The sequence below is a fragment of the Acinonyx jubatus genome, chromosome D4 (assembly GCF_027475565.1).
Source record: "Acinonyx jubatus isolate Ajub_Pintada_27869175 chromosome D4, VMU_Ajub_asm_v1.0, whole genome shotgun sequence".
Taxonomy (NCBI): Eukaryota; Metazoa; Chordata; class Mammalia; order Carnivora; family Felidae; genus Acinonyx; species Acinonyx jubatus.
Genome location: NC_069391.1, coordinates 85,032,029 through 85,044,725, shown reverse-complemented (window position 1 = coordinate 85,044,725; position 12,697 = coordinate 85,032,029). Strand labels below are relative to the sequence as shown.

At 39.7% G+C, this 12,697-nt stretch overlaps 1 protein-coding gene across 11 annotated transcripts in view; it reads left to right on the top strand.

The window, feature by feature from the left end:
- The window catches only part of RFX3 (regulatory factor X3), a 287,861-nt gene that overhangs the window by 193,762 nt on the left and 81,402 nt on the right, over window positions 1-12,697 (top strand). For 9 of the 11 annotated variants that reach the window (XM_027041121.2, XM_027041122.2, XM_027041125.2 and 6 more), the window contains one exon: window positions 9,800-9,874. The exons of the other annotated variants lie outside the window; for them this stretch is intronic. In XM_027041121.2, the coding sequence (XP_026896922.1) occupies window positions 9,800-9,874 (75 nt within the window). The remainder of the gene's footprint in view (window positions 1-9,799; window positions 9,875-12,697) is intronic. 11 annotated transcript variants of the gene reach the window in all.

Below are 12,697 nucleotides of genomic sequence, written 5' to 3'. Positions count from 1 at the left end.
AGAGAAATACTGGAGAATAATGTTAACAGCCCTACAGTGGGATTCAAACATATTATAAAATTATAATAATTAAGGCAGAATGGTCAGCACATGACTAGATCAGTCTAGCCCAGTGCTGGACTAAAGACCATAAACAGGTCAAATGTATGGAGGAATATAATATATGATAAAGGTCACATTGCCTGTCAGTGGAGAAATGATGGATTATCAATAAAGACAACTGGATAACTAGGAGAGAAGATTGGGTTGGTTCCGTACTTTAACTCCTTATGCAAAAATTAATTGCGCGTGGATGGAAGAACGCATCTTATTATTATCCTTTTGTAGTAGTGAAGCTGATGTGAAATTCAGAAGCTACAAAGAGTATCTCGATAAAATCTGCTACATAAAAGTGAAAACATTCCATGTGCCCGAAACCGCAGTAAACAAAGGCAATGGGGCAAGAAAAACTGGGCATAAAGTTCAGAGACATTACATCTGAAGAACTGATCTGTTTCATATACAGACCACTCTTATAAACCCCTCAGAAAAATAAAAAGACCAAGAAATGGGGAGAGTATATGAACGAGCAGTCCCCCTAGAAGGAGATGGAAAATAACCCCCCAAAAGAGACTGTGGTTTATGTTTCACGCAGGTAGAGCCAGGAGAGTCAGTAAGCCTTACCGCGGGTGGAGAGAACCCGGACCTCTCCCGCCCTGCTGGTAGGAATCTAGACTGGCACAGGATTGGAAAGCAGTGTGGACATTTGTATAAAAATTGACAACACACATGTCCTTTAACCCCCAGAGTGTACTGTGTACTTCTAGTAATTTATCCTACCTGTGATACTCTTCCATACATAAAATGCATAAACAGCCATATTCCACTGAGGGTTCTTTATAATAGAAAAATTGGGAAAAGGCTTAACTAACCCATCAGCAGGGAGCTAGGTAAATATGTTTTGGTGCCTTTTTCTTCATTCAGTGGGATTTTCTACGGCCAGTCAAGAATGAGGAAGTAAGTGTATGTACTTACATGAATAGGGAGAAACATACATAGATTTAGATATAGAGAGATGAAAAGATCTCCGTATTATAAAAGGAAAAAAAGCAAGAGGTTACGTGTGTTTAAATAGAAACCTGTATTTGCATATGCTTATATAAGCACAGAGATATCTCCAGAAGAATGCATGAAGAAAAAAATACACATGGAGGCATGTGAATACATTATCCATTAAAAAAAAAAGTGATTTATGACTTGCAAAAATTTCACGCAAGCCCTTGATGATTAAGCGTATCTATTTGGTCATGTCCCCCAAATACGTGTAACCGACACAACCCTTTCTTCATGTGCCCCGTGTAAAGATTGTCCATGAGGTGTCACAACTCAAATTAAACCTTGTTCGTAGGCTTCAGAAAAAGTCATCCTTTATTAAGACTGTTGGAAATTAGCAAAATGGCAACTGTCATTGCATTTAGTAAAGAATCTTGGATCTATTCTTACACGGGATTTTGGAGCGAAAGTAAATGTATTGTGTTTCTATTCGTGTCTTGATTATTTTCTTTAATCACTCACTTACCCATTTATTGAGCTCTCCCTGTGGACCAGGCTCTCTGCTTCTACAGGATGGGTACTGGAGCCAGTTCTGGTCAACCAGAAAGCTACTTAATCCTCAAAGGCAAAAATGGAAATCCACAAACTTCTTTTCAGTGAGGACTTTTATCTTCTCTCTCACCACATTATTTTTTAAATCACAAAATCGTTGATGTGTTTTAAATTGATTAATTTTAGATTCACCAAAATTCTGATTACCTTCTGATTCTGTTGCTAATATATAAATTGCAAAACTGCCTAAAGGTTGGGTTGGATTGTATTGGGTAGGAAGAGAACGAAGAGAGAAGCAAAACTCCAAATAATACTTAGACTTCAAAGTCACTCTTTAATAGGGTTAACCAGCACCATTGTAGGGATGCCCATCACCTTGCTGCTTACTGCAGTCTGACCCTGGTAAAGAAAAAAATTTGGGGGGGGGGGAATATTTTAGTGCAGTGTTCCTCCAACTTGAGAGTGCATTCTCTAGAGCATTTGTTAAAGACATCATGGAACCCTTCCCCAGGGCTTTTGACTCCATGTGGGGAAGGGCCCACGATTTGCATTTTTTACCGGTGCTCAGGTGATTCAGATCCAGGACCACACTTTGAGAAATCCTCTGTTTTAGTGATCATATAGGCTGAATACAATGTAAAAAACGTTCTTAATATCGAGAGTAGTCTGCAAAGGGCAGATTGGAAATCTCATTTATACATTTGCAAATATAAACTTGGCCTTGAATCCTATCCCTGAATTCTAACCCAGCAGGTTCCGGGAGGGTAATTCTAGCCCTGAGTGCTTATGGAATAGATGTCTTAGAAAATGGTTTTATTGTCAGGCACTGATAATGCCAGTCTTTTGGGTCCTGGTGAGGGTGGAGGGATGTGGGCTGTACAGAATGATCAGAGGAACCAAAACAACAGTCTTGGTTTCAGTCCACCAACTTAAATCAAATATTCTCAGAACACATTCAATTTATGCAATTTTTTTTATCCCAATGTTTTTTTTTCTCATAAATATTTCAGAACAGCTTCAGGTGGTACAAAACTGCCAGAACTTCGTGTTGAAAGCGTAACAATTTAAAATTGTTCTCTCAATGTCATAGAATTATGTGGATGGAGAAGATTTTTGAGACATTTACAAGACTTGGAACCTCTTGGCGCTAAATGCTCAGTGTGTACGATTGAGGTTTCATCTTGAGCCACTTTCTGGTTTAAGAGGAGATGCAAACCAAAGCTGGCTAGGAGTGTCGTCTGGGCATTTTTGATTTTTTTTTTAAGCCTTAAAAGAACAACATGCCCTGACTCTGTCAGAGTGAAGCTTCTTGTGAACGTTGCTTTGGTGTGACATATTTACATGTTGATTTCTGTACCGCCTAAATATACAGCTAAGGGAGCGGTATTTTAGTCAGAGCATTACTGTCTAACTTGCCAGGCCTCCTGGGCCCAAGAGACGTCTCTAGATGCTTAGAAGAAGGGATCCAGTGACCCGCAGGGAACTGATTCACCTGGTTAGTGCAGAGCATTCAAAGTTTTGGGATCACAACCCACAATAAGAAATACTGTTATACTGTGGCCCGGTGCTCACACACACATACATTCCTGAGTACACATCTGTATATGCACACATATATTACCTATGTGCATATATCATTCGTAGACCAGTGACTGAAACCAAAGTTCCACAAAACGGTTCTTACCCATGCTCTGGGCAGGGACTCCTGATTAGTTCCTACTCTCTTGGATTTCATTAATCTTCGAAAACTGCTGACCAGGACCCACATATTTGACATCATAACCCGCTGGTGGATCGCACCTTACATTCCGCAAAGCACAGCTTTGGGCAAATTGAAGAGGAGAGCAGAGCCGTGGCGGTACCTGTATGAGAGACCTGGCCACAGTCTCCGTTGTTTTGTGTTCAGGTGTGGTGGTGTTGTTGTGCATTTCTAACCGGTGTCCAGGGCCACACTTTGAAAACCCCTGTGTTGGAGTGATCGTATAGACTAGATACCAAGTGAAAGTGCTCTTTCCTTTGATTCTGCTGGCTGAAGTGCTTCCTGTAGGAAACCGCCCGTCCCCCCACCACCCTACCTGTATACAGCAGGAGGATGTCATTTCCAACAGGCGTGAAGGTGGTGGCTTTGTGTCATGTTAGCAGTCACACATACCTTTTCTGGACAAAAGCCACCAAGTAGAAATATTTCTGCCTTACTTAATTTCAGATGCAAACAAAATGTGAAGTCTTAGAGTTCAGGGGAGGAATTACCCCAAAGGAAATCTCCAGTCTCGATTTTTTAATTTAGTTTTGAGAGACAGAGACAGACAGCATGAGCAGGGGAGGAGCAGGGAGAGAGCTCCAGGCTCCAGGCTTTCAGCTGTCAGCGCAGAGCCTGGCACGGGGCTGGAACCCACGAATTGTGAGATCCTGACCTGAGCCGAAGTCAGATGCTTAACCGACTGTGCCACCCAGATGCCCCTGGAAATTTCCAGGCTTCAGTGTGCTCCTCATTGGGTTTCTCTAGAGAATTTACCAATCTTTGACACAGAAACAAAAATGCTATTTCTCTAAGTGTTGATTGGTGAGGTTAACAGAGTAAACTATATTGACAAGAAAATACAATTATTATACATGTAAGACAACTACGTTTATGATGATTAAAATGTAACCATCCATTTAAAACTTGTTGCCTTTAACTTGGTCATTTTGAAATCATTTTCAAGTAATACTTCTCAATCATATTTAAACCCTTTTCCTTTTAGAAAGTCAGTCTTGTTTGTTAGCAGTAAGCCATTTAGCAAATTTTAATTTTACAGGCTACTCTGCAGAAGATAGCTTCATTTGATACCTTTGATATTTTGATTTAATTCCCACATGATTTATATTTATGTTATATTTACGTAAAATGGAAAGGATAGTGAATTTAGAGGAATGAGTCTTGTATTCCAGTCTTCTACTTAACATGTAAGTAATTGTAAGAAAGTCCCTCAATCCCAGAGAGCCTCAGCGTTCTAATCTGTGAAAAGGAGATGATACTCCTTGCCTTTCTGGTTTCACAAAGTTGCTATGAAGATCAGACGAGAATTAATGTAAAAAAAAAGTTTTATAAACCAGAAAGCATTATAATATTATTTCTATTTTTAAATCCCTTTCTTTCACAGTTCTGGAAAGGAAATAGTTTCTACCAAGAGACCAATTTTAATTATAGTGGCGGTTGAATATATCAATCTTGACCTTTAGTCTTTAAAATAGATTAAAAAGCCATTTCAGAGTCAAGAGAATGTGCCTTGACCTATGAAGACAATGAATAAGGTGACAGAATTATTCTTTTTCCTTCAGCTTTATTAGCATGTAATGGAATGACTTGACTGGTTGATATTTACATTAAGAGAAAGTCCTAATTGTCCACATATGTGATACTCTGTTTGACCCATTGCATACGCATTCATAAATGGGTATAAAAATCACATGTCCAGGGAGCCTCTCTCTAGCCCCGTGTAACTCATGCAAAAGACTCATTTCTTCTCATTTGGCTGCATTTCAAATGGCGGTTTATACCTTTTTGACATTATCGCCCGCCCCTAAGTGGACCCTGTGCTCCAGCCAGCCTTGATTACTTGTACCCACAGTATCTGCGAGTGGCCTAGATTTTACTGAAGACTTTTAGGGGCAGAAGCTAAGGATTTAGCACCACGCTCTCCAGAGCACAGTCACGCGAAGCCTCTTTGCACCACCTTGCCCTCCACAGTCGGCCCATTCTTCCTGCATGTGAGGTGAACGTTGACCTCCGTCTTCCCAGGTCCCCATCTTCTGTAAATCTCTCGACCCCTGAGGCTGGGAGCAACTTTGCAAAACAAGGGGCAATCCTAGAATAGTAAGGGGCCATCCATAATAGAATATCACGGGAAATTATAAATACCAATTATAAGTAATAATGGGGAATTATAAATAACGGATAAAATGTTTTTTTTTTCCGATTTCAATTTTATCTTTATAAGTATTTGCTGCCTTAGGGAAAAAACGGTACAATATTGATCCCTTCTTTGAGCTTGGGAAAAAAGGATACAAACAAAGTATCTCCTGGACCTCCAGATACTCTCTGACCCCTCTTCCCTCTCCCATTCTCCTTTCCTAAGGGCTTGGGTGGGACTTTCCTCTGAAGTCCTTTTTGGGGACACTGATTCTTGGCTGGGTATGGCACAAGCCTCAAGGTATCCCCGGCTGGTTGGAGACTCTGCACCTGTCCTTGATTCCAACAAGGACATTAGCACTAAAGTGACTGGAAAAGAGTTTGCCGCCTGGGCTTAAGGCCACACGTCTCTCATACTGTGTATCTATCCCCCCATCAGGTAACAGGCGTCCTTCTTAGAGGGTTTGCTCTCTTTTTGTAGGAGCGCCACTGAGGTTTTGTGGGTTTGTTTGTTTTCTTCTCCTGGATATGAAATACAGCACCTCTCTGGCCTCTTCCGAATTTCTGATCCTGCTTCCTGAGAAATCAGGAAAGATTTCCTTCTCTGGCACAGACTGCCACAGATTGTGCATATTTGCTATACTCTCAAAATAATAGGGGTGTCCCCTCCCTTACAGAGTCCACACTTGTTTTTCCTTCTTAAATCCATCACACGAGAATTAAAGTCTGTTTCCTGCCCTGTGGTCATGCCACATTCTATACCAGAAGGAAAGTAGTTGGTATAGTCTCTAACTAGCACTCCGGGCCTAGGGTGGAGAGCCATGTGCCCAAGTGAAGGAACCCCACTTACTGCGTTCCCTGGGATTCCGTCTTTTGAGAATTCAACGTTTGGTTGGGGAAGCTGAGTGTTATACCTCTATTCACTTTACTTCCCCAGTTCCTAAATGGGAATGTGACACAATCCCAAATGATTTTTTTTTTAAGTTTATTTATTTTTGAGACAGAGACAGAGCATGAACGGGGGAGGGTCAGAGAGAAGGAGACACAGAATCCGAAACAGGCTCCAGGCTCTGAGCTGTCAGCACGGAACCCAACGTGGGGCTCGAACTCACGGACTGCGAGTTCGTGACCTGAGCCGAAGTCGGCCGCCTAACCAACTGAGCCATCCAGGCGCCCCAAATGATTTTTTTTTATAGCAGCTAGGGTCCCTTTCCTCTTTCTTCGCCCAAATTCAGCTTCACTGACAGCAAAACTCATGGAAGTCCCTGTCGCTCTCTGATGAAGTGTGATTTCTCTGAATAGGCTTCACTGAAAATGACTCTCTCAGCAAGTTGTTTCAAGCGGGTCTGATTTTTCACACTACGCTCCATGATACCTTGTCACATGACACGATGGAAAGAGGTCTCCGTATCTTCCAGCTAACGTGTGGTCAGAAAGCAACCTGGCATGTGGGGGTAGGAAGTTCTCATTACCTGAGCTGTGACTCTTGGGACTTGGCCAGGCATTCTGTCTCTGGGCTGCATCTGAGGCTTTGGGACCACATACGATTCCCAGGGCTGGACAGCGCCTCATTGATTTTCCTGGCTTTTCCACACCAGAAGCCTGCCATCCCTCTGATGTTTCAGCAGCCTGTCTAAACACGGTGCGCAGTCCTCTTCTCCCATTTCTGAAAGTATGTCTGCAGTTGAACTGGACCAGAGTTTCCTATCTCTGGCCGAGAACCACCCCCAGAGTACATTCCCACTCTCACGGGAGTCCTGTTTTAGCTGCTGAAGCTGGCGGGTCTGAAATAGTCCCTAGTATGTTGATAAGGATCTTCTTTGTCTTCCAGACTTTTTAGGGAGTCACATGCCCAGACTGGTTGCGTTGGACAGAGGTTTCTTACCTGCTCTTTCCCACAGGGAGTCTCTTGGCCTCATTCACCCCACTAATCTCACTTAAAGCTCTGAGGGCCTGTCTTTCCAGGCTGGACGTCTCTTCTCGGACAGAGCATGCCGCCACTTATCTCAGAAGAGTTGCCATAGTCTATTATCTGATTATGAGACAGTAGTCCCGTGTCACCTAGCATTAGATAACTACAGAGAGGCGAGGTACTCACGACTCACCTTAAGGATGGTTGTTCAGTAAGAGCTGCAACCGGGCACCTTTCGAACCTTCGTTCAGAGAACTGACTTTTCAAAAAATAACCTCATGCATAATCGCAGTCTGAAGCTTAACCGGCTTAAGGAAGAAACGGAAAGTGTTTGTTTACCATGCCCCCTTTTTAATGATAAAAAACAGCAACCTCCAATCCTTTCAGTCCTAAAGAAATTAAAATTGCTGATTCATAAAACAAATGCAGACATGGGTTTCTCCACCAGTATGACAGCTACATTCCTGATAATTTTTACCTTTCATCTAAACGTGTAAAAACCACACGACACAGGTCATTTCATTTTTATTTACCAGACTGAGATCTAACCTTGAATTTTCCACACTCAAGCTTGAAAGGAAATGTAGGCAGTTTAGCAAATTGGAGTTTTGAGGGAATTCTTCATATAAGTGATCTAATGTCACATGAGGATTAGGCTTTTCAGCTGTTTTTTTTTTTTTTCTTAATGTATGTATGTGTTTTCTTTGAAAACAAGAACACTTACTGATGCCCTTGTAAGAGATGCAATACTGAGGTCCTTTATAGTTTTCCAGGTTCACATTTTAGTAAACTGGTTACTCATTACATTTACATTGCTGTTTCTGTCATGTGTCTTTTTTCACTTGTACAATATCACCTTCTTCAGTTTATTTCCAAGTATGCTGGTAAACTCTACGAATAGAACATTCCACCTGGCATTCTAAGTAACTTAGAAACCAAGTTACTTAATTTTGTGTTCTTAAAAAAAAAAAAAAATTAGCAGTGAAACAAATTGTATTACATCATCTTAGGAAGCATTCTGTCTATTTTAAAAATATTGTTTCTATAGTTTCTGACCTAACATTTTTGTCAGTATTCTATTTTATTAACTCTCAGGAGGAAGAACCAGTAACTTGTGGAAATAGCATAAAATAAAATTAAAGCTATTAAATTCCCAAGTTGTTTGGGAGAAAATTAGATTTAATGTTGATCTAAATGAGACTGAACATTCTGTGGATAAAGTTCCACCAGAAAGAAATTGGCAAATTGATGGGGGAAAAAAGACTTTGCTATGGACATTGCTATCCGTTGTTTTTGTGCTGGTCCGGGCGGGGTGAAGGGGGATGTTGTGTGTTAGAATTTCAAAGCATCATTAATTTCCATAGCCACTGTAAAGTATGAGTCAGTTTACATTTGAAAGCACTAAATATTTTTTATAGCTGCTTATACTAAATTGTTGATTTGATCAGATGGTAGAAATAAAAATAATGTAATCAATTTTCTTTCTCACATGTGATTTTTTAAAATTTAATTTCAGTTAATACTGTTGGTATAACCCAGTAACCAAATACAGGGTAGGGTGTTCCGAACCTGAATTTACAGTATGTGTTTTAGGGCTAGGAGCTGAGCGATAGAGATCCTTGAATATGAAGTTATCAAAAGCGCATCTCATTTATTATTGGCACCTGCTACTTAATTAAGGTGTTCTGATTGCTCATGGTATGCTAAGATTACATGGAATCAAACTGTTTCTGTCCCTTTTCTTTGTCGACTCTGAATTATTTTCTCTTCTGTGTTCCATTTCTGCTCTCATTTCTAATAAATAGCTCTGCCTGACCACCACTTCCTAAAATATAATGTAGGGACCATGATTACATTTTAGTGTTTATTCATACTAATGACCCTCCACGTCCAAATTTTAATACAGGGTTAAGAGAGGAATGGATAGATTTAGTAGCTTTTGAACACGAATGAGGGTGTCTTTGTACATTTGCATTAAAATACTAATGCATGTTAAACACAAGATCTGCAGTGTAATTTTTCTTTGATGACAAAATAGAGCAAATGTTAAATACTGTTTAGAGAGTGGTGACTACTCCACCTCTCGAAATCTGAAAGTCAAGACTGTTTCCTCATAGCTAGAAACTAGAGTCCACTGGGGTTCCTCCTCTTCAGGCCTCCATTCTGATTATAATTACAGAATGTTCAAAAAAGGTTTACTTTTGTGATCAGACTTATTATTAGTGTGCATATTTTTATTTTATTCTCTGGGGGTGGGGGGAAGATGGGGGAAATACACATTTAATTGAGAGCTATTCATTAGCCACCATTGAAGGAGAAATTGAACTTTAAAGAATCTATCAAAAATTCTCTGGTGAGCCGTTTATTACTGTCTTGTCTTGAGCCCTTTTTTTAATGACATCTATTATCAGATTGAAATGGCGATTGAGACGCTGCAAAAGTCTGACGGTCTGTCCACTCACAGAAGCTCTCTTCTCAACAGCCATGTAAGTTGCCTCTTCTTCACGTAAACTAATCTCTTGCTTGTTCCGCATGTGTTGCTTGCTTCTAAATGCTTGTTTTATTTATTTACTTATTTATTTTGCTTCTTAACCTTCCTTTCTCAGCCCCTTATGATCTCTGTATCACTTAATGGCTCTTTTGTATAGTGGGATATCTAAAAATAATAGAGCCCCCAATATACTGCTTTACTAGGCTTTTGTACTGTTCTGGTACAGATATAACATTTCCAAGTTAATAACAAGCTGCCATTTACCTGTGGAAATTAATTAATGGGGATTTTAAGTATTTAGAGTGTTCTGGTTTGATATTAATTTACGTCAAAGCAAAGGATTGTAATCCGCATCTTCTGGTCTGAAGCAAAGAAACAGTCGTGTCTACTTGTAAGACCAGTAACATTCTTTAAGTGGAAAAAGATTATTAATGCCAAACCCAATAGTAAACTGTCTGAAAATTATTTATTTACCGGTAAGGCCGTATAAGGTGGGAGGAAACAGGGACCTAGATGAGCTCAGGTCCTGCGACCTACAGAGAAATGAAACTGGGCCAAGAGAAGAAGTGAGACTCTAGATAAGCCATACATTTTTAATAATTGATATTAAACAGGATTATTGTTGCTATGCCTTGAAGCCTTTGTTATCAGATGCAGCCATCACTTTAACACTGGTAAGTCTGACAAGAGCAATGACAGTTTTGTGAAACTGTAAAACTGGGGGAACCGATGGAAATGTCGAATAAAAATTAATTTCGTTTTCGTATTTCTGAATATACGGGGGAAAGTGAAGAGACCTATGACTTCCATCTGTTTTAGACAAATCTGTTAAATTAATATCAATGTACAATAGTACAGTAAGAGAGTCTTCCCTCCCATCTGACAACGTATTCTTAAATTTACAGATAAGTTGTTAGGATTTTTAAATTCTTCCCCGTATTTTGTGACTGAAAAGTCCAAAATTGGATCACCCAATAAATCTGAAAACCTTAACTCACAGAAAATGTTTTCACTATGCTTTTTAAATCATTGCCTCTCCACATGTTTAAATTTTTATGTTCCAACGTGACACTAAGTACTTTCCTTGTGTTTTACACATTTGTTTTTAGATGCCTATTGTGTGTTCTTTCTTTTTCAAGGGGAAGTATCATGGCACATAAAAACAGGTTAGCCAATTTGGAGAATGCCTGCAATTTTGGTAAAAATTTTAGGTTGTAAATTTCAAAATAATATATACTCTGGCCTTTCTTTTTGAAACCATTTAAGGATTTTTCTCCTGCCTGAAAATTTGTATGTAATATGTCACTCTTCTATGTGTTTCATAAGTATATCCCTGCTGTGTTAGCATGACTCTGTAGTTGTGTTTAAAGGCTGATGTACTGTGTGTTAATAGGATGTATGTTTTTGGGGGGTGGGTAATGACTAACTGGTGTTTGTGTTTTGAAAATGGCAATTAAAAATACTGTTCACTTTTAGTCAAAAATGTACAGGGACATAAGAAGAAGAAGAAGAAAACACCTGAAGTTTTTTGAACTGTCAGGCTTCTAAGAAGCTGTGTTTTGTGATTCAGTTCATACCTCGTTTTCACTTGAATTGTATAGTTTAGTAAAATATGTGATATTTAATTTTTACCTAAATTACCTCTATTTATTAATTAGTGTTTCATGACCAGTAACATAGGTATAAAAACGTAGGGGGTCTTTGGTACATTTTTATTTTTTGATTTGTTTGAAACTTTTCAGATGTGTTGGGGTTCTTTGAAATTACCATTCTCTTGTAACTCATGAAATGATATTTAATGATCGGGCGCCTGGGTGGCTCGGCCGGTTAAGCGTCCGAGTTTGGCTCAGGTCATGATCTCACAGCTTGTGAGTTCGAGCCCCTCATCAGGCTCTAACTTCCGGAGACATTTCAGGATATACAGTGGGCTTAAATGTTGCTGATGCAGTGATAATCTTTCACTAGATGTCCTGATTCATTTTTATTACACGTCTGAGGTAGTTAAATTCGTCTAAAGCACATATATAGTCAAGTCTTTTGAAACACAAATGATCCTGCAGATGGCATAGAAACTGTAAAGAAAGGATCACGTTTCTGCTGACCAGTCAGGTTTCTCCCTGAACACGTAACAGGACCCTGTTGTTTCTCTGTCCTTGGAAATCTAGTGATGCTCCTAATTTTTGTTAGATTGATCCAAAAGCTGAAATAAGCTACTGCATGTGTTCTAGCTGATCACCACCTGCTAAGGGCATTTTAAGTTCTGTTAAGTTAATTTGTGGTGTTCAGTTGCAAAGAAGAATTTTAGTGGAAACGATTCTTTTATTTTTATTTTTTCTTAATTTACATCCAAGTAAGTTTGCATACCGTGCAACAATGATTCCGGGAATAGATTCCTTAGTGCCTCTTACCCCTTTAGCCCATCCCCCCTCCACCACCCCCTCCAGTAACCCTCTGTTTGTTCTCCATATTTAAGAGTCTCTTATGGTTTTGTCCCCCTCCCTGTTTTTGTATTATTTTTGCTTCCCTTCCCTTATGTGCACCTGTTTTGTATCTTGAAGTCCTCATATGGGTGAAGGCATATGATATTTGTCTTTCTCTGACTGACGAATTTTGCTTAACATAATACCCTCCGGTTCCATCCACGTAGTTGCAAATGGCAAGATTTCATTCTTTTTGATTGCCGAGTAATACTCCATCGTATATATATAGACCACATCTTCTTTATCCATTCATCCATCGATGGACATTTGGGCCCTTTCTATACTTGGGCTACTGTCGATAGTGCTGCTATAAACATTGGGGTGCACGTGCCCCTTTG